At 55.0% G+C, this 19,701-nt stretch overlaps 1 protein-coding gene across 4 annotated transcripts in view; it reads left to right on the top strand.

Moving 5' to 3' along the window:
• The first annotated feature begins 36 nt into the window (after positions 1-36).
• Positions 37-19,701, top strand: part of LOC102567883 (zinc finger protein 850-like) — a 32,395-nt gene continuing 12,730 nt past the window's right edge. For 3 of the 4 annotated variants that reach the window (XR_009457562.1, XR_009457561.1, XM_059718873.1), the window contains exons 1-3: positions 16,324-16,852; positions 17,373-17,533; positions 18,028-18,154. Coding sequence is in view for 2 of the 4 variants with exons in the window: in XM_059718873.1 (XP_059574856.1) it covers positions 16,684-16,852; positions 17,373-17,533; positions 18,028-18,154 (457 nt within the window). In the remaining 2 variants the exon portion in view is untranslated. Of the gene's footprint in view, positions 152-1,173; positions 1,347-2,070; positions 2,198-3,829; positions 3,947-5,170; positions 5,356-6,015; positions 7,176-11,568; positions 11,578-12,396; positions 12,403-16,323; positions 16,853-17,372; positions 17,534-18,027; positions 18,155-19,701 lie in introns of those variants that run through there. The other variant, XM_059718874.1, reaches the window with a different exon arrangement.

Genomic DNA, 19,701 nt, shown 5'->3' with positions numbered 1-19,701 from the left:
GACACTTCATGTGAAAGCTTTTCACCCTGATCACAGATGCTGCTGTTCCCCTCTCTGTGTGTTTGGGGGATGTTCCCTCCCAGATCCCAGCTCCCCGGTGATGTGAAGGTTGAGGACACAATGCAGCCCACTGGGGCACTGCAGGAGCCTGGTGAGTCTTGGCTGGAGCAGCCACACTCCAGGACGGAGGCCTGCACGTGGGTCTGGGTGCCCGAGGGTCTGTCCTGCACATGGGGGAGATGCTTGCGTGTCTGCCCCGCCCGTGACCAGGCTGCAAGGTTCATACCCAGGTGGCTGGGCTGGGACAGAGCTGATCCCTGTGTGGGCAGCTCCCAGGCTGGGGGCACCCATCTTTCTCGTGTGCAGCTCCCAGCACAGAGAGGCTGTATCTTGCTTGGGCCTTGTCATGCTGCCATGGTGACAATGAGGGATGTCATTCATGTTCCTACAGTCAGTGTTTACTGGCCCCATTCTCCTGTCCCCGCGAGCCCTCTGAGCCCAATACGGGGCCGGTGCAGGTGTCGGGGAAATGAGACTCCCCAGTGGCCCCCGGCTGGTCCCGGTGCAGCTAACCCAGGGCTCTGTCCTGCTGCAGAGTCCCCTGGACCCGAGGAGACCGGGGAGGTGTCAGCAGACAACAGCTGCTCAGGCTGGTGCCCCAGACGAGGCCCTTCCCCAGGAGCAGGGAAGGAGCGCTGGCTCGACCCTTTCCCGCAGCCGGAGGCAGCGTCCCTCCGTGGAGAAATCTCTCTGCTGCAACATTTTGATGGGGTCAGCGCTCCAACACATCAGCGGTTCTTGTTCTCCAGGAAACATTTCACGTGCCCTCTAGAAAACTGGCTTTGCATTTCCCCTCCCCCTCCTTAAACGTGCACGCTGATAAACCCTCAGGCATCCCTCGAGCTTCTTTCCCAGGGAGCAATTTCCCAGCAGGCTCTGACGTGGTGTGTTCACCACCCCACGCTGGGACAGAGCTGTTGGGGCTCATCTCCAGTGTCATCCCATGGAGGTCTGTTAGGAAGACCTATGGGATGTTGTGTCTTTCTTCTCCCCCTTCTTCCACACTCTGAAGTCTACATTTTCCTTAGTCCCAGGCCAGTCCAGGAGACGAGCAGGGCTTTCCCGGTGCCAGCAGCACCAGGGCTAACCTGTGCACTCTCTTCCCACCCGCAGGTGCTGGCACCCTGAGCAGAGCAGAGCAGCAGCCTCCCGAGGAGGGGCCTGGAAACCTGGAGCTGCAGAGGACTTCCCCAGGGAGACTGGAGGAGAGGAGCTCCCTGACACCTGAGCCGGGCCAAGTGCAGAGGGGGCAGGGCAGGCCTCCAAAGCAGGAGGAGAGCTGGGAGGTGAGCAGGGCACCTGGTTCAGTCGTGGGTGGGAGCACAGCTGGGGCAGAGCCCAGGACGAGCCAGGGGTGCTGTAAGGAATGTGAGGAGTGGAGAAGACCTGAAGAGAGACAAGCCTGCGGTAGTGGAGGTTGCAAATGCACAAAGCTGGCATTGGCGCAGGAGTGGGTACAGTAGCCGATCCAGTCGGCAGCTGGACTCCATTTCCCAGCAGCCCCTGCCCACATGGCTGGGGCTGGTCTCCATGGCGACCCCGGCCCCAGCTGTGCTGTGAGAGTTCAAGGGTGGGGTTGCCATGGAGACAAGCCCCAGTTGTACTGGCAGGCATCAGGGCAGAGCAGGGCAGCTTGCTCTGGAGCCAAGGCAGGGTCTTGATCTGTAGCCTGCGTGCTCCAGGCAGCGGCGCACAGGCAGGGGATTGAGCTCTGCCCTTGCTGCAGGCCAGGCTGTCACCCCTGCAAGGAGCCGGGGCAGAGCCGCGATCCCCTGTCTGCACGCCCAATCAAACAGAACGTGATGAGCTGGGCTGAAGCCAACACGTGAACTTGTGTGTCCACAGCGGCATCCACATCACGTTTCAGCTGAAGACTGGGGAATGGTGTACCCGTACCTGTCATGGCTAAGATTGCAATTAGTTGTAGCACAGAGTGATTGCAGAGAGGGCTGTGGGGGCTGGAGGCAGGTGGGACGGGAGACACTGATGGTGTAATGCTTGTGACTGCAGGTCCGGGAGGTGTTTGAGGACGTGGCCGTGTATTTCACGCGGAGGGAGTGGGAGCTGCTGGAAGATGACGACAAGGTGCTCTACCAGGACCAGATGCTGAAGAATTTCAACACCCTCGTTTCCCTGGGTAAAGCTCTGGTTCTTGTTTCTCCTTGGAGCTATGTGAGCTCTGGAGTTTTGTAATTGTCTCCCTGTGTTTCAACAGTCTTATCCTCATGAACCTTTGGCTGGAGGTTTCTATCCACTTCGTCCCCACTGCTCTGTCAGTGATCAGGCTGGTTTCACATTTCAGCCTGATATATCCACCTTCATTTGATCCAGCCGCCTTGACTTGCGTCTTCCCCATTCTTATAACTCCTGGTTCTTCCATATGCAGCAGTTTCTTGCCAGCGTGATTTCCCTTTGCCGTTTCAGTGTGTGCATATCCTCTCCAGTTGCTGTTTCTTGGAGAATTATTCTGATTTCCTCCCTGCCTGGCCTAGCCTGTCCTCTCCAAGCACATTTAACAATCCTAGCATGCTCAGTTCTGTGAGATCTAAATCCCCTTTCTGCTCTCGTTATGACCCAGCAGAAGTTAACAGAAAGTCTTATTGGCCCCTGTTGCTACAGCAGTGGCTGGTGCATTTCCTCAATTCTTCCTCTAGTGACATATGTACGTGTGATGTAACTGAAGTATTTCTACCGGGGGGTCACTGGAATCGTCTGTCCACATCCCTTCCTAACATCTTCATCTCCATAGACCAGACTGTCTGGCTTTGCTGTGTTTCTGTTAAGACCTGTGCTCTCCAGCCCTCTCTGCCATTCTCAAAAGTTTTCTTGTACTCATGCTGAAAACCCTCTGCAGATCAGATGCCCATCATTGTGATTAAAAAAACTGGGCTATCTGCAAGACCTAGTAAAAATCATTTTCATTTCCAGAGTATCTCTAATACAGGGGCTTGTTCTGGGTTGTGCGCAGGGTTGAGGTACTTACCTTTTACTAGGTCAGTTAGCTTTTCTGATGCGTCCTTTTCTGAATGGGTCCCTCTTCCCAAAGAAGTCGCATTGTCAGCCACTTGTCCTGTATGCTTTCACTGGCTCCAGTCTCATTTTAAACCTTCACTCAGCTCATTTTCACTCCTTTTGCTGGAATTACAATGATAGCATTTTTTAAATCTAATATAATAAAGGGCTTAGTCCGTCTGTCCGTCCGTCTGTCCGTGAGGGTCTTGGAGCACTCTGAAACAACCAGTCAGAATGCTCCAAGAGCGTTATGGACAGAGGGGATGGAGCGGGGGCCCTGCTCCTGGGAGGTGGCGGCAGTGCGGGCTGGTGGGTGGAAGCGCTCCGTCCCCACCCCCATCATTGTTGACGGCCAATTCGCTCGTCTATCCATACATAAGTGTGTTCAATGTCTCTTCTTTTTGGTACCTTGAAAGTGTAAAAGCTTTATCTTTCTGCTCCCTAGTACATCACGGATCACGAAATCCACTTGCCTGTCCCTGGTGACCCTGTCAGTTTTAATGCCCTTTCTAAACCAGGAGTGATTGGTGCTTTGTTTCCTATGACAATCCCTCCACCACCTGGGTGACAAGCAACGTCATCTGTTGAAGGCTTCTGCCTGTAGTGCCTTGTCTTTCACCTTAAATGCCCATTTTCCCATGTCCATCAAGGCCCTAATAGAAACGTTATGTTCATCAGATGGATTCCCCAAATCCCAGCTGGTTATTCTGCATGCAGTATCCAGTCACAAACCCTCTTTAACCACTGCCCCAAACAGGATATCGAGGTCCTGCACCTGACTTAATCTGCAGCATCCAGCAAGGACAAGTGGAGCTCTGGGTCTGTGATGATGAGGACTGTGGGGAAGTCTCAAGATCAGACGACCTGCTAGCAGGTGAGTTGTGGCCCTCCTCCCTACTCCCCTCTCAGTAATGCTCCATGCCCAGAGCCCCAGGGGATCCTGGAAAGTGCAGACCTGCCCTGTGCTACCATTCCAGGGTGCTGACCTCAAACACAGTATATTATGGTGTAATGTGTCCAGGCAGGTGTTATTCCCACTTCCTGAAATTCAGCAATGTGGAGACAAGTAACTGTTACTTTCTTCTCCCTGTAATGACAGATTTTAGGGGACAGTCAGGTTTGCTGGCTTGATTATTTCGACTCAGATTTGGTTTCCCTGGGCTGCTACGATGTTAAGTTTCCATTTTCACTCAACAACGTAAGAGTTGATTCCCCAGATCCAGGTAGTCATACCTCTGTAACAGGATCTCCCACGGCATGATGGGATTTGTAGTCCCACATGGAAACCAGCATGGTATGCAGAGGCTCTGTGTAGCCATTAGTGTGGGGCAAGAAAGAAGCTGATGCTTTCCCTGGCTTCCCCTGGTCAGGTTGACCTAGTACCCAGGAAGTGTTTCATCATGGTCTCAGGCTGCATGAAATGGCTCCATGACACGGGTGAGATTCAGAAGCTTTCAAGTTGTGGGTGGAAGTGAATCCCCCATGGTTTGCACCAAAATTGCCACCTTTCAGTTTAATCTCTGGAGCCCTGAGTGTCATGAAGCCCAAAACTCAGCACTGCGTCCAGGTTTGGGTTCATGTCTCTGCCTTAGACCCGGTGCAGACTCCTGTGACATGGAGGCCACCTGAGACCCGTCAGTGGAGGAGAGGTCCATGGGCTCATTCCCTGCACCAGACCTTGCTCTGGAAGCAGGCAGGAAGTATAGCCCTGCTCCTTTCAGAAGAGAGCAACAGCTTTAAGTCCTCCCCTCCTCCTCAGGCTGTTAGAGCAAGGAGCTATTCAGGCACTGTCCTGACGCACATGTCCTGTACGTACTTCTGCTAGCAGGGTCTGAGGTAAGAGGCCTGAGAGCTGGGCCAGAAACCCTGAGAGTCCAGCTCTGAACTCCACCGAGTAGGGAACATTAGCTGGGCACAGGGACCTGCCCCTCCCTTGCCCCCAGCACTTGGGGTTTTGGCAGGAAGACCTTGTTTTCTTGAGGGAACCCAAGCGCTAGGTCCAGGCCTGCTCTGAGGTCCATCCCAGCAGAAGATATAGCAGTGTTTGCCCTTTGCCAGCAGGGCAGGGACTAATCTGGAGTTTTACTTCCCCATGCAGGAGGTGCCTGGCTGCTGAGCAGAGCTGAGGAGCAGCCTCCTGTGGAAGGGCCTGCAAACCTGGAGCCAGCATGGACTTCCCTAGGGAGTTTGGGTGAGGTTGGCTCCTGGAGACCTGAAAAGGAGCAGTGGCACACGAGTCAGGGGAGGCCACAAAACCAGCAGGAGAATGTGGCAGTGAACCAGGTACCATCTGCAGTTGAGCATGAGAGTGGAGAAGGGGCAGAGCCTAGAAAGAGCCCTGGGTGCAGGGAACACTTTGTGGAGCTGAAAGACCTAAAGACCTGCTGGAAAGATGCACTGCATCCCAGCCAAGGCATTGGGAAGTGGCTCAGAGGAAAGCAGGATCTCCCTGCCAAGCAGAGGGGCAGAGCCTACCCCTGCCCCAAGGTCAGGAAAACCTTTAACTGTTCATCATTCTTGGCTCTTCACAAGATAAGAAACCAGGGAAAAACCCCCTGCATGCACCAAGTGTGGAAAGAGCTTCACCTGCCCCTCTACCCTGGCTGCTCACTGTCAGTCCTACGTGTGGTTATCCTGGGATGCTTCAGGCTGAAAGACACCCAGAAAAATTACCAGTGGGCAAAGCACCCCCAAGGCTTGCAGGGTCTGTTTGCCTTGAGCTGCACAGACCCCATCAGAGACCAGTGCTGGGATGGTGGCAACGTTACCCCAGGCTTGCGGGTGTTCCCCAGGAAGCAGGACATCCAGCTGTAGGCATCCCATGTGAGACTGCTGAAGCTAGGTTTTTGGGTTGGCACAATGAGGAGGGTGGCTCTGAGTAGTAGTGTGCCCTACTATGCCGCCACAGCCGTCACCCATTTTTTCTCCCTGTCTTTGCACCAGCACATCCACCTGGGCAAGAAGACACACCGCTGCACTGCGTGCTGGAAGAACTTCATTTGCTGGCAAGACCTGTCCCAGCACCAGTGTGTGCAGCACTGCTGCACCAAGTGTGGGAAGAGATTCAGGCAGCTGTCCAGCCTGTCCAGGCACTGGTGCACGCACACAAGGGAGAAACCACATCAGTGCTCGGAGTGTGGGAAGAGCTTCGCTCACTCCTCTGGCTTGGCTCAACACCAACGTATCCACACAGGGGAGAAGATATATCATTGCTCAGAGTGTGGGAAGAGCTTCACTCACTCCTCCAGTCTGACCAAGCATCAGCTCATCCACACGGGGGAAAAGCCACATCAGTGCTCAGAGTGTGGGAAAAGCTTCACCCAATCCTCCCACCTGACCAACCACCAGCTCATCCACACGGGGGAAAAGCCACATCAGTGCTCAGAGTGTGGGAAGAGCTTCACCCAGTTCTCCAACCTGGCCCAGCACCAGCTTATCCACACAGGGGAGAAACCACATCAGTGCTTGGAGTGTGGGAAGAGCTTCATCTATTTCTCCTACCTGACCAAACACCAGCTCATCCACACGGGGGAAAAACCACATTGGTGCTCGGAGTGTGGGAAAAGCTTCACCCGATTCACCTACCTTGTCCAGCACCAGCGTATCCACACAGGGGAGAAACCACATAAATGCTCAGAGTGTGGGAAGAGCTTCACTCACTCCTCTGGCCTGGCTCAGCACCAGCGTATCCACACAGGGGAGAAGCCACATAAGTGCTCACAATGTGGGAAGAGCTTCACTCGTTCCTCCATCCTTGCTCAGCACCAGCGTACCCACACAGGGGAGAAGCCACATCAGTGCTCACAATGTGGGAAGAGCTTCACTCGTTCCTCTGGCCTGGCTCAACACCTGCTTATCCACACAGGGGAGAAGCCACATCAGTGCTTGCAGTGTGGGAAGAGCTTCATCCTGTCATCTAACCTGACTAAACACCGACTCATTCACATGCTGGAGAAGCCATATCAGTGCTCGGAGTGTGGGAAGAGCTTCGCCCGATCCTTCGACCTGTCCCGGCACCAGCTCATCCACACAGAGAAGAAACCACATCAGTGCTTAGTGTGTGGGAAGTGCTTCCTCCACTCTTCCAAACTGGCCCAGCACCAGTGCATCCCTATCCGGGAGTGTCCATAATTCTGCCAGCAATACAGGAAGGGCTTTGGGATGTATACCTGCTCAGCACCCACCAGTGTCTACATACAGGGAAGCAGTCTCACGCTGGTGCAGTGCAGCCACAGTTCACCCTTCATTCAGCCTTTCTAGAGCACTGAAAAACCCAAAGGACATAGAAGCTGGCCTCCCAGGTTTGATGCGGGTGAGGGCTTAAAAGAAAACACCTCAGGCATTACATCCATGTCCTGCTGTGCAGCCAAGGACCCTGCCATTTTGAATGAGCCTTTGGCATGGGGAAGTGGAGTCTCTTTTCTGGGTTAAATGTGATAGTAGGGGTAAAGGAGGTGCAGCCTGTGACCGGTCCTGCCTCTTCTGTGGAAGGGTGGGGAAAAAAATGAAGGCATCCATCGTGTGGGTGAAATGCAGCACATTGTAATTTCCCTTTGGGAATACTGAGGCTTCCCTGCTGGTGCCAAAGCCATTTGGCTCCATGAGTGTCCTGTAGGAGCTACTCCAAGAGGTTAATAACTCATCTGACAGAAGAGCCCTTGGGGGTGACAATGGACTATAAGCTGAATATAAGCCAGCAGTGTGCCCTTGTTGCTAAGAAGGCTAACAGCATCCTGGGCTGCACTGGTAGGTGTGTTGCCAGTGGCTCAAGGGAAGTGATTCTTCCTTTCTGTTCAGCACTGGGGAGGCCACATCTGCAGTACTGTGTTCACTTTTGGGCCCTCCACTACAGAAAGCATGTGGACAAAGTGGAGAGAGTCCAGCAAATGGCAACAAAACTGGTGAGGGGGCTGGGGTGCATGACTTATGAGGAGAGGCTGAGGTAACTGGACTTATTTAGTATAGAGAAGAGAAGTCTGAGGGGGGATTTAGTAGCAGCCTTCAACTACCTGAAGCAGGGTACAAAAAAGGAGGGTGCTAGACTGTTCTCAGTGGAGGCAGATGATGGAACAAGGAGCAGCCGTCTGAAGTTGCGGGAAGGCAAGTTTAGGTTAGATATTTGGAATAAATTTCTCTCTCGGAGGGTAGTAAAACCCTGGAACAGATTCCCCAGAGACACGGTGGAATCTCCATCCTTGGAGGTTTTCAAGACTCAGCAAGACCAAGCTTTGGTTGGGATGATCTAGTGGGGGGTGGGTCTGGTCCTGCTTTGAGCAGGGGGTTGGACTAGATCAGGGGTGTCCAACCTTTTTGAATGTGGGGCCGGATCATGATTTTTTTTATCACCCAGTGGGCCAGCGTGCCATATACAAAGACCTCACAAGAAGCAGTATCATATCACCACCCCCCCAAAACAAAAGTACAGTGTTTACTTTTGTTTCCCATCACAGCACCTTGGGCCTCAGAAAACAGTTTGGAGGGCCGTATGTTGGACAAGCCTGGACTAAATGATTTCCTGAGGTCCCTTCCAAACCTAATTTTCTATGATCCTGGAGCACACTCATTCATCTCGTTAATTATCCTTTTTGCAGACCCCCCCCCCCCACGTGTATAAATCTGCCTCCTCCCTTTCCCTATATTATAGTATTTTAAGAAAATAAACTTGTGACTTCTGAATGAGCTTCAGATTTTTGGCTGGAGGGCTGGTTTGTCTTTTTCGAAGCGGGGAGAGAAAGAAGGGAGGGCATGGATATTTGTTTGACACATTTTGAATATGCCTGTTTCTTGTTGAACTTCTAAGGGGTGGTGGAATTTGGGGGCAATGTGTGTAGGTGAGGAGGTGAGGGAGTGTGTGTCAAAGGAATTGAAATCCAAACCACCCCTTTCCAAGAGGAGAGCACAGGTGCAGGTTGGTTAAGGTCCCCTGATGTCTCTTCAGAAGACCTGACTTCTAAGCCTGCTTCTCAAATGCAGTTCCCACTGTATTTTTATGACATAGCCTTGTGGAGAAGAGAGTGGTGTGTTACAGAAGTAGATGCATAAGCTTTTGTTTCCAGGGCCCTGAGCAGGGTTGAATAGGAGCACAGGGAGGCACCAAAGCCTGCTAAGGCTCCCACTATCCAAAATGGGTCAGGCGCCTTGTGGGGATGTAGCCAGCCTCATTTGCTGCAAAGAGAAAGGCCAGATGTCTGGATCTTCCCCACATTAGCTACAGCAAGTGAATAGGAACGTGGGAGAGTCCAACTGAGACCCAGCTGATGAGGTCAGGCCTCCGCTTACACCCATGGCCACCTCAGTGTTATGCTCTAGTTCCTGTATGATAGGGGCATTCCCACCAGGAGGGATAAAGCCAGTAGATCTTCCCTTTTGATTTCTCTCTCTTTGGTTCAGATTCCAGAGACCCAAAGGGCTGCTGAGCAAGGTGAAGTTAGCGGTGGTGATTTAGAGGCCACCTGCACTTCCCACATGTGGCAGCCTGTGCCAGGTTTACTGCTGTCTATTGCTAGACTGCTCCCCACCCTGCTAAGTAAAAACCTCCAGTTCTGCTGGTCTATGGCAGCCCAGTGAGCCTTTGCATATCTGAAATTGGCCTTCACCCCTGCCCCTTTGCTTGCTCGTCCAGGCTCCACCTTGTACTTTTTGGTAGAAATAGATACATCCCGCACTGTGATAGGTGTGGTACTTGTGGGCCAGTAGAGGGCGCTCCTGCACTAAGCTGCCCGCCTCACTGCACCCGGCCAAAAACCAAGCCTCAAGTGCCTCCCCTGGGACACCTACGTCAGGCCGACCCCCTTCCTGGACCACGCCTGCGAGCCTGGGGTACCGCTGCCACCACCCGGCCTCAGGTCTTTGTCTGTGCCCGTGCCACCCAGAATGCACGGACCCTGTAGACCTTGGGATTTGGGGATGCTTTTATTAGCCGAAAGCATTCACCATGAGCCTCCCATGCGGGAGGAGAGTAAAATAGCTGAGCCCACCTTAGTCCCTTCTCTCTTTAGCCCACCCAGCGAGGCGTGGTAAAACATAGATTTATTGATCAAAGAGGGATGGGAACAGGAAGGAATACCAGTAGCAAAATATAGAGAGAAAACCAGGTTGAGCAAATCTGAGCGGCTTGTTTGCCTTTCGCCACATGACTAGATTACAGTCAACGAAATTCCTAGTTAGGTTTCTGGTAAGTCACTCACTTCTGGATCCTGAGTATGAGAGAGGGCTGCAGAAGTCCATGCTGCTCAGTGTGCGTATTTAAAATGTCCGCCTCTCCCCTTATTCCTCAAGGGGCCCTCTTAAACAGCCCTACGGACCTCACCAGCCGGGACAAGTCAGGACAGGTGGCATTTGATGCCGGACAATCAATTTGAAAAACATGGTCTCTCGAGTTCCTCCTGCTTGTTTCCCATGTTTCCCGTGTTAGTGTACGGGCAATTAAGCCTGCCATTGGAGGCCCTAGGCTTCCTGGTGAGCTGCGGGATAACGTGTGCATTGGCTGGTGTCAGAGAATGGTTGCTGTTGAACCCTGGGGTGGTGGTCTTAAGGTTGCCATTTCTTGGCCTTGTACTAGTACTTGATGGCCCATCTCCCGGCAATCTCAGTTTAAAGCCCTATGCAGGAGGTCTGCCATTCTAGCCGAGAAGAGCTTTCCCCACTTTGGCGTGAGGTGGATGCTGTCTCTTCCTGACAGGCCACAGTCCTTGAGATGTGCGCCATGGTCGAAGAAGCTGAAGCCCTCCTGGTAGCACCATCGCCAGAGTCTTCTGTTTACTTCTTTACATCTATCCCTTCTGTACCCATGACCTGCAACCGGGAGGACGAAGGAGAAAACTACTTGTACCCCCGATCCCTTAAGCCTAGGCCCCAGAGCCCTGTACTCTCTTGTGACCCAGCTAGGATTGCTCCTGGCTGTGTCATTCACGTCCACCTGGATGAGGAGATGGGGTAGTAGTCGGAGGGCTGGACAATTGAGTGGGTTTTCTATGATCTGGATGGTGACAGATTTACTAAGATGGTGCACTGCGTCTCGTGTGTACGTGTGCCCTAGGGTCACCACTTTTTAAATGTAAAGATAGGACACCTGCTCACCTCTCCCACTGCACACCCCCAGATTTGTACTCATGCATGTACCCCCAGATCTGTGCGTGGGGTGGGGGCGGATGCAGGCTGCCCGCTGTGGGCTCAGGGTTCCCCTTTCCCTGGAAGCCCCAGGCCAGCCGTGTGCCCCCTGCCCGCCTGGCAGCGGCGGGGGACACAGCCCCACCCTCCCCCCCACGGCTGCTGGGCAGGCAGGGGGCACGTTGCCATGGTGGCATGGAGCTCCCCGGGGGGCTGCAGGGCGGGGAGCCCTGGGTCTGCAGCAGGCAGCCTGCATCCACCCCCGCCCCACACACACATCTGGGGGGACACATGTGAGCTCCACATATAAGCACAACTCGACATGTCGCCCAGATGAACACTCCTGTCAGGAGATGGGGCGGGGGAAGATGGTGGTGCAAGGGGAAGAATAGTCCAGTACCAGGTTGGAGCACAACCCCCAGATTAAGATGCGGAACAAGCCCATAGTGCAGGATGGCTCACAGTTTTCCAGATACCTGTGCAATGTAATATGCACTTTGTTTGGATCGCTGTAGAAAAGGGGAATTGGAAAGCATGGGACCGTAGCATGGCCCTCGGGGCGGGGAGCCTACATGGTGTTGTACTGATAGCTTGTCATGGACATTCATGCAATAACGTCTTGTCTGTCGGAGCACAGCTGTGTTTGTGCCATAGCTTGTAGACAGTAAACCTTCCCAAACCTTTGCCAGTTCTTTAAGATGAGACTGGTGTTGGGATCTCCTGGCTGTGCCTTTTTGACAAAACCGCGGTCATGTGGAGACTTCAACACTGGGAACTTAAGAATAACACTCCAGGAGGACAGCAACACCTCTACCAGGCACTGGAGCACTGCCTCTGGGGTTAGCTCATCTTCCAGCAGGTCCACAGCACTCACAGAGTTGAGTCAGAGAGTCATAAAGAAGTAGGGCTGGAGGCGACCCCCAGAGGTCCCCTAGTCCAACCCCCTGCCTGAGGCAGGATCATCCCTCTCCAAACCATCCCATCCAACCATAATCTCAACTGTACGTAAGACTACCCTCAACCAGATACAGCATAGACCTGACGCCCCTACCTGCCACAGGTAAAGTGGCAAAAACACAGCAAGCAACGTCTTCATTCTCTAAAATGTTGCCAGTATATAATGAAGAGCTCCAGGGCTAATGGCCATGCCCCTCCCTCTCCCCCACGCCCTGCTCCACGGAAAGACAAAAACCCCACAGGCCGTACCAATCTAAGCACGGGGTAAAACTCTTTCCTGACCTCAAATATGGTGAGCAGTCTGGCCCTGAGCAGAGAGGCAAGACCCTCCAGCCAGGAACCTCCAGCTTTGGTCCTAACGGGAGAATTGGCTCCCAGTAGAAGTACTCAGCCTTACCTGTCGTGAAGACCCAATGCCCCTGGGGAGGCGTAGAGCCCCCACTGACACATACAGCAGATAAAAAAGGCAGGGTGTGGGGACGGGCAGCCTCCGACAGAGCCCAGAAGCCCAGGAAATATGCATGGTAGAAAATAGGCATCATTATACCTAGACAATCCCCAACCAATGGTTATCCAAACTCTTCCTGAACACCTCCAGTGATGGAGAGTCCACAACTTCCCAAGGCATCTAGTCCATTGCCTCACTATTTCCACAATGAAGAAGATTTTCCAGATATCCAATCTAAATTTACTTTGCAGCAACTTCAAGCCAGTGGTCTGCATCCTCCTCTCTGCAGCAAGAGAGAAAGGATGTTTTCCCCCTTCTTTATGGCAGCCCTCCAAGTGTTTGAAGACTGCTGCCATGTCCTCTTTTAAGCGCCTTTTCCGCAAACTGAATGTGCCCAGCCCCTTCAGCCTCTGCTGTTTGACTTGCCTTCCAGGCCTGGATCATCTTTGCTGCCTGCCTCTGGGCCCTCTCCTCCACATCCTTTTTAAAATGTGAAGCCAAGAACTGCACAGTGTCCAGATGGGGCCAAGCCAGCGCTGAGTAGAAAGGCACTGTCACCTCCCATGTCTTGCACCTAATGCTTCTACTGATGCAGCCCAAAACAGCATTGACCTTTTGTCCAGCTGCATCACCCTGCAGACTCACACTGAGTCTGCGATCTACTGAGACTCCCAAGTCATTCCCCATACAGCTGCCATCCAGCCAGGGCCCACCCACTCGTTATTTGTGTAGCGCTTTGCATTTGTCCACCTTCAACTTCATCCTCTCCTAGGAACATGCGCTGCTGTGCTGCCCGGGTGGCAACTTGGATGGGCACATATGGATATGCATGTGTGCACGTGTGCAGGTCTTCATAAGCTGAATGCATGTCTGGACCTAAACAATGCCTCTGTGCAGTTCTTCTGCTGTGGGTGTTGTGGTGGCAAGGTTGGGAGAGGCCTGAACACCCAGGTTTTCCGTGCTTCTGAGACAGGAGGGCTGAACAGCAGGACGTCTGGGTTTTCTGCTTGTCCGTGTTCAGTGCTGTGCAACTGGAGTAAATCCTGGCTGCTCGCAGTAGAAGGGCTAGAGGAGGTGCTGTATTTGTTGGTGGCAGGAACAGGGGATCAGTATACGGGGGTAGATCAGCTCTGGAAATGGGGTTCAGCTGGAGATGCAGCCAGCTCTGGGGTGGAGCCACTGGAAGATGGCCACATATAACACAGCTCTGGGATGGGACCACAGGGGAACAGTCCACACTGCAGTCTTGAGGTCCTACCACGAATGAAAGGGACCTGGGGGTAACAATAGACCACAGTATGAATATGAGCTGGTAGTGCAATGCTGTAGCCAGTAGGGCAAATAATACTCTGGCATGCATCAATCGATGCACCTCCAGCAAAACCAGGGAGGTGATTCTTCTGCTCTACTCAGCACTGGTGAGACCACAGCTGGAGTGCTGCATCCAGGTTTGGGCACCGCACTTCAACAAGGATGAGGACAAGTTTGACACAGTTCAAAGAAGAGCCACCCGTATGATCGGAGTCTTAAAAAGCAAGTCATAGAAGGAAAGGCTGAGGGATCTGGGACTCTTCAGCCTGAGGAAAAGGAGGCTGAGAGGGGACCTAGTAGCAGGTTACTGCTACACAAGGGGAGTACGTCAAGGGCTCGGTGAGCAACTGTTCACCAGGGCACCCGAGGGGAAAACCAGGAGTAATGGCCACAAACTCCTGGAAGATCGATTCAGGCTCAGCATTATGAAACACTTCTTCACAGTCAGGGTGTCTAGACTGGAATAAGCTCCCTTCAGAGGTGGTGCAATCATCTACCCTGCAAATCTTCAAGAGGAGGCTGGATGGTCACCTTGGTGAGGTCACCTGACCCCCAGCTATCATTCCTGCTTGGTGCAGGGGGCTGCACCCAATGATCTTTGAGGTCCCTTCTGGCCTTCCAATCTACGAAAACCAGGAGGTATGTGAAGAAATGGAAGCTGACTGGGCTCCGTGGAGAAACCTCAGGAGCAGCAACCGCACGGTCTGGGCCCACAAGACTAGCTTGGACTGGTTGGGAGTGAATCGTGCTGACCACTTGGAACAATCAGCAGTGGCTGGAGATGTTTCAAATGACCAGGGAGATGTTTGATTATATTGTCTCGATGCTGGCACCACAAATTTAGAGGCAGGACACTAACATGCAACAGGCCATTGTGCTGGACAAGAGAGTGGTCATGGCTATCATGAAACTGGCCACCCCTTCCAGCCACCGCTCCATGGCGAACCAGTTTGGCATGGGTCCCTGCATGGCCGGGGTGGCGATTCGCGAGGTATGCCAGCTGCTGCAGGACATCGCTGCAAACCACTTTATTTGCCCCGGGAATCGTCAGGGAGTCATAGATGGCTTCAATGTCATGGGGGTCCCTAACTGTGTGGGGGCTTTAGACAGCACTCGCATCCCAGTGCAGTCCCCTTCGGGGAGGGGGAGGTCTTTCACAAACAGAAAAAGATTTGCCTCCATGATCCTGGAAGCCGTGGTGGACTACCACGGCTGCTTCACAAACATTTTTACCAGGTGGGCTGGCAGTGCGCAGGACGCAAGTGTGCTCAGAAACTCCCTGCTCCCTGGCCTCATGGAGAAAGGACAGTACGCGCCCGGAGTCCGTGAGACAGAGACCTGTGGTGTTTGTTGCCATTCCCCTGCTTACAACAGCGGACGCTGCCTACCCCCAAAAGCCCTGGCTCATGGACCTTATGGAGGGCATGTTATGGACCCGCAGAAGCTGCTTTTCAACACACATCTGAGCAGCTGCAGGATGGCTGTTGAATGTGCCTTTGGCCGATGGAAAGGACGATGGAGGGCATTTATCTGGAGTCAGAAAATACTGTGGCATTTGCAGTGGCAGCCTGCACGCTGCACAAGGACTGTGGGACCTGCGGAGGTTTTCAGCGAGTCGTGGGCTGAAGAAGCGCAGCAGGCAGCGGCCAGACAGAAACGTGGCTGAGCACCTATCCACAAGGAGAAGCGTGTGGGGCGGCCCTTGCGCGGGGCTGTCCGGCGGCACATATTATGGATGTGAACGCTGACAACAACTAGCAGTGGTTGCTCTTTTGATTACAATAAATCCTTTCACTATTTACTACAGAAACGTGCGTGTGTCTGCAGGGGTGTGCAGGGGAAAGTAGCGGACGGGGGGTGGAGGATAAGCAGGACATGGGGGGAGGTGGGCTGGGGTAGGGCCTTTTGCTTTGAGGCTGGCATGGGACTGGGGCGGGGGCGGGGGCGGCTCATTACACACCAGCGCCTAGCCAGCCTCAATCACGTCTTGTGGAAGGGCTAATTATGCCTCTCATTGTCGGGGGGTGTATGAGCAGCCTGCAGGAGTCCAGCTTAGGGCTGGGCCCGGTGGCGGGGCGTATGCCAGCCCAAGCCCGCACCCACCGTCTCAACAACACCTCCTGGCAGCCGCGAATCGATGGTTTTGGTGCCGCAGCGCCCCTGCTCGCGCCTCCTCCCGAGGCCCAGCGTGATGATGGGCGCGGGGCAGGCACAAGGCTTCCCGCGCGCCTGGCCTGGCTCCGCCCAGCCGGGACACGCAGCCAGGCCCCTCCCCGAGCCGGGGTGCAGCGGGGGGGGGGGGGCTGCGAGCCCCGGTCAGTCTCGCGCGGCTCCGCGCCCGCCTGCGGCCACGAGCGGGTTAACGCGGGCAGGGCGGGAGGGGGAGCACCGCCGACGTCACGCCGAGTCACAAAGCTGGGGGGCGGAGCTTGCTGCCTCCTTCCCGCTGGCCCCGGAGCGGCCGCGCGAGTGTGGGGGTGCCGAGCCCGGGCCCAGAGCCCGGCGGGACGGGCCGGCCGGGACGAGGCCGCCGGGAGCCCCGGGGCCCCTCGGAGACCCCCAGCGACACCGGGGCGACTTCCCCGCCCCGCATCCGTGGGGGCGCGAGGGGAGGGCAGTGTCCCGGGACAGCGCTGATGTGGCCGGCCGGCAGCGCGCCGTGCCGTGCCGTGCCGTGCCCCTGGGGACGCTCCCCGGCCGGCGCGCCCGGGCCCGGCTCCCCGTGACCGCGTGTCTGGTCCCCAGGTGGCGGTGAGCGCGGCGTCCGGGACGTGTCCCCACACGACATGCGGCCCCGGGGCGCGCTGCGCCAGCCTGCCCGCTCCTGCCCGCAGCAGCCAGAGGCCCGCGGGGCGGCCAGGCCGGCGGAGGAGCGGGCACGGAGGGGAAGGGCAGGGCCGGGGGGCGAGCCCCGCCGTGTGCCCGGAGAGCAGCCCCCGCCCCCCCGGGAGCCAGGTGAGGTCCAGGACGGAGGCCTCCTCGGGGGTCTGGTGCCCGCGTGTGTGCTGCGCACGGGGCGGAGGCGGCGTGTCTGCCTGCGCTGCTGACAGGGCTGCGCTGTTTGTAACCGTGTGGCCGGGCTGGGCCAGACCTGATCTCTGTGCAGGCAGGTCCCAGGCTGGGGCCCTTGCAAGACGGACTGGGCATTTCTCCTCCCAGCCCCTAATATGTGGATGTGACATGGCACCAACGTCCCTCCAGCTCCTGTCCCAGGGAGCCATGTCCCTGCAGGCTCTGACGTGGCGCTGTGGTCACCGCCCCACGCTGGGACAGAGTTATTGGGTCTCATCTTCATCCTCGTGCCCATAGACGTCTGTTAGCAAGAGCTGTGGGACTTTGAATCTTTCTTCTCCCCGCTCTCCACGCAGGGAAGCCCCTGTCTACCTTAGTCCCAGGCCAATGCAGGAGAATAGCAGGGCTTTCCCCATGCCAGCAGCGCCAGGGCTAACCTGTGCCTTCTCTTCCCCTCCCGCAGGTGCTGGGACCCTGCGCAGGTCTGAGCCGAAGCCTCCCGGACAAGAACCTGCAATCCTGGAGCTGCACGGGAGTTCCCCAGGGAGACTGGAGGAGAGGGGCTCCCTGACATGTGAGCTGGGCCAAACGCAGAAAGGGCAGGGCAGGCCTCCGGAGCAAGAGGTGAGCAGGGCACCACGATCATTTGGGTGGGAGAACAGCTGGGGCAGAGCCCAGGAGGAGCCAGGGACAGCATAATGACTGGAGAGCAGCAAGCCCTGAAGAGCATCAAGCCTGTGGTGATGGAGGCTGCAAACACACCAAGCTGCATTAGCAGGAGCTCCCTCCCCAGTGCAGGGAGCCAGGGGTGCTGGCATGGGAAGGCCTGGTCAGGGCACATGGAGCTGCGGCTCCCTGACACTAAAAGTGGTGCCCAGGCTGCCCCCAGGGGCCGAGCAAGCACAACGTGCTGAGCTGGGCTAAAGCCGACACCTGAACTCCTGTGTCCACAGCTGCATCCATGCCACGGGTCAGCTGACTAATGGGGAATTTTGCATCCCTGCCTGTCAGGGCTAAGCCTGCCACTAGTTACAGTACAGAGTGATCCCAGACAGGGCTGTGGGGGCTGGAAGCAGCTGGAAGAGGAGACACTGATGGTGTAACGCTTGTGCCTGCAGCTCCAGGAGGTGTTTGAGGACGTGGCCGTGTATTTCACACAGAAGGAGTGGGAGCTGCTGGACAATGACGACAAGATGCTTTACCAGGACCAGATGCTGAAGAATTTCCAAGCCCTCGTTTCCCTGGGTAAAGCTCTGGTTCTTGCTTCTCTCTGGAGTACTTGACAGAAGCCTTACCGAGAGTGCAGGAAGGTTAACAAGCATGGCAGAAGACCAGCTTGGCTTAGCAGGGGGTGTCCGGCAGGGCAGCAGCTCTGCATAAGAGGGCCTGGGGGTTGCAGTGGACAATCAGCTGAAAATGAGCCAGCAGTGTGCCCTTGCTGCCAAGAAATCTAACGGCGTCCTGGGCTGCATGGGTGCGTGTGTTGTCAGCAGGTCAAGGAAAGTGATTCCTCCCCTCTATTCAGCACTGGTGAGGCCACATGGAGTCCTGTGTTCAGTTTTGGGCCTTTGGGTATGGACAAACAGGGGAGAGTCGAGTGATAGACAACAAAAATGGCAAGGGGCCGGGGGACATGACCTGTGAGGAAAGACTGAGGGAACGGGACTTATTTAGTCTAGAGAAGAGACTCTTTGGCAACCATTGATCTTTCCAGATCGTGGTGTATGCATGGGAGGTCACCCAGGCCCTCGATGCATGTGCCCAGGCAGGAGTTGTTTGGAGGAGCGGAGGCTGCCCAGACCTCCACCCCCTTTAGGCCACTGAGAAGTTTCATGCCTCCCTGGCTGTATTTGTATAAGTGTCTGGAAGTTGAACCCAGGTCTTTTTGTGTGGCCGACAAGGATGAACCACGGGGGCCTCCAGAAGAGGACACGGAGAGGGGACTTGATAGTAGCCTTCAACTACCTGAAGGGAGGGTCGAAAGGGAATGGAGCCAGACTGTTCTCAGTGGTGGCGGATGACAGGACAAGGAGCAGCCATCTCAGGTTGCATCCAGGGAAGTTTAGGTTTGATGTTAGAAGAAGGTTCTCACTAGGAGGGTAGGAAAACACTGGAACGGGTTACCCAGAGAGGTGGTGGAAGCTCCAGCCTTGGAGGGTTTCAGGACCCGGCTAAAAGCTTTGGCTGGGATGATCTAGTTGGGGCTGGTCCTGCTTTGAGCAGGGGTTTGGACTAGATGTGACCTCCTGAGGTCCCTTCCAACCCTGACTTCCTGTATTTCTATGTGACCTCTGGAGTTTCATAGTCGGCTTCCTGTGTTTCACACTCTTACCCTCGAGCACTTTTGGCTGGTGGTTTAAATGTTTCTCCCCACTGCTTTGTCAGTGATCAGACCCGTCTCACATTTCACACTGATAGATCCTCCTTCATTTCATCAATCTGCCTTCACTTTTGTCTTCCCCAGTCTTGTAACTCCTGGTGCTTCCATATGCAGCAGTTTCTTGACAACATGGTTCATAGATGCTAGGGTCGGAAAGGACCTCACCAGATCATCGAGTCCAACCCCCGGCCATGGGTAGGAAAGAGTGCTGGGCTGAGATGACCCCAACCAGATGCCAATCCAGCCTTCTCTTGAAGACCCCGAAGGCAGGGGAGCGCACCACCTCCCTTGGAAGCCCATTCCAGATTCTGGCCACCCCGACTGATCTCCTTTCCTTTCTCAGCAAGTTCATATCATGTCCAGTTCATTGTACTTGAATACACTAAGAGCTTTTCTTTGGGAAAAAATTATT

Source organism: Alligator mississippiensis, chromosome 15 (assembly GCF_030867095.1).
Source record: "Alligator mississippiensis isolate rAllMis1 chromosome 15, rAllMis1, whole genome shotgun sequence".
NCBI classification, from domain to species: Eukaryota; Metazoa; Chordata; order Crocodylia; family Alligatoridae; genus Alligator; species Alligator mississippiensis.
This window is presented reverse-complemented; position numbering and strand designations above follow the sequence as displayed.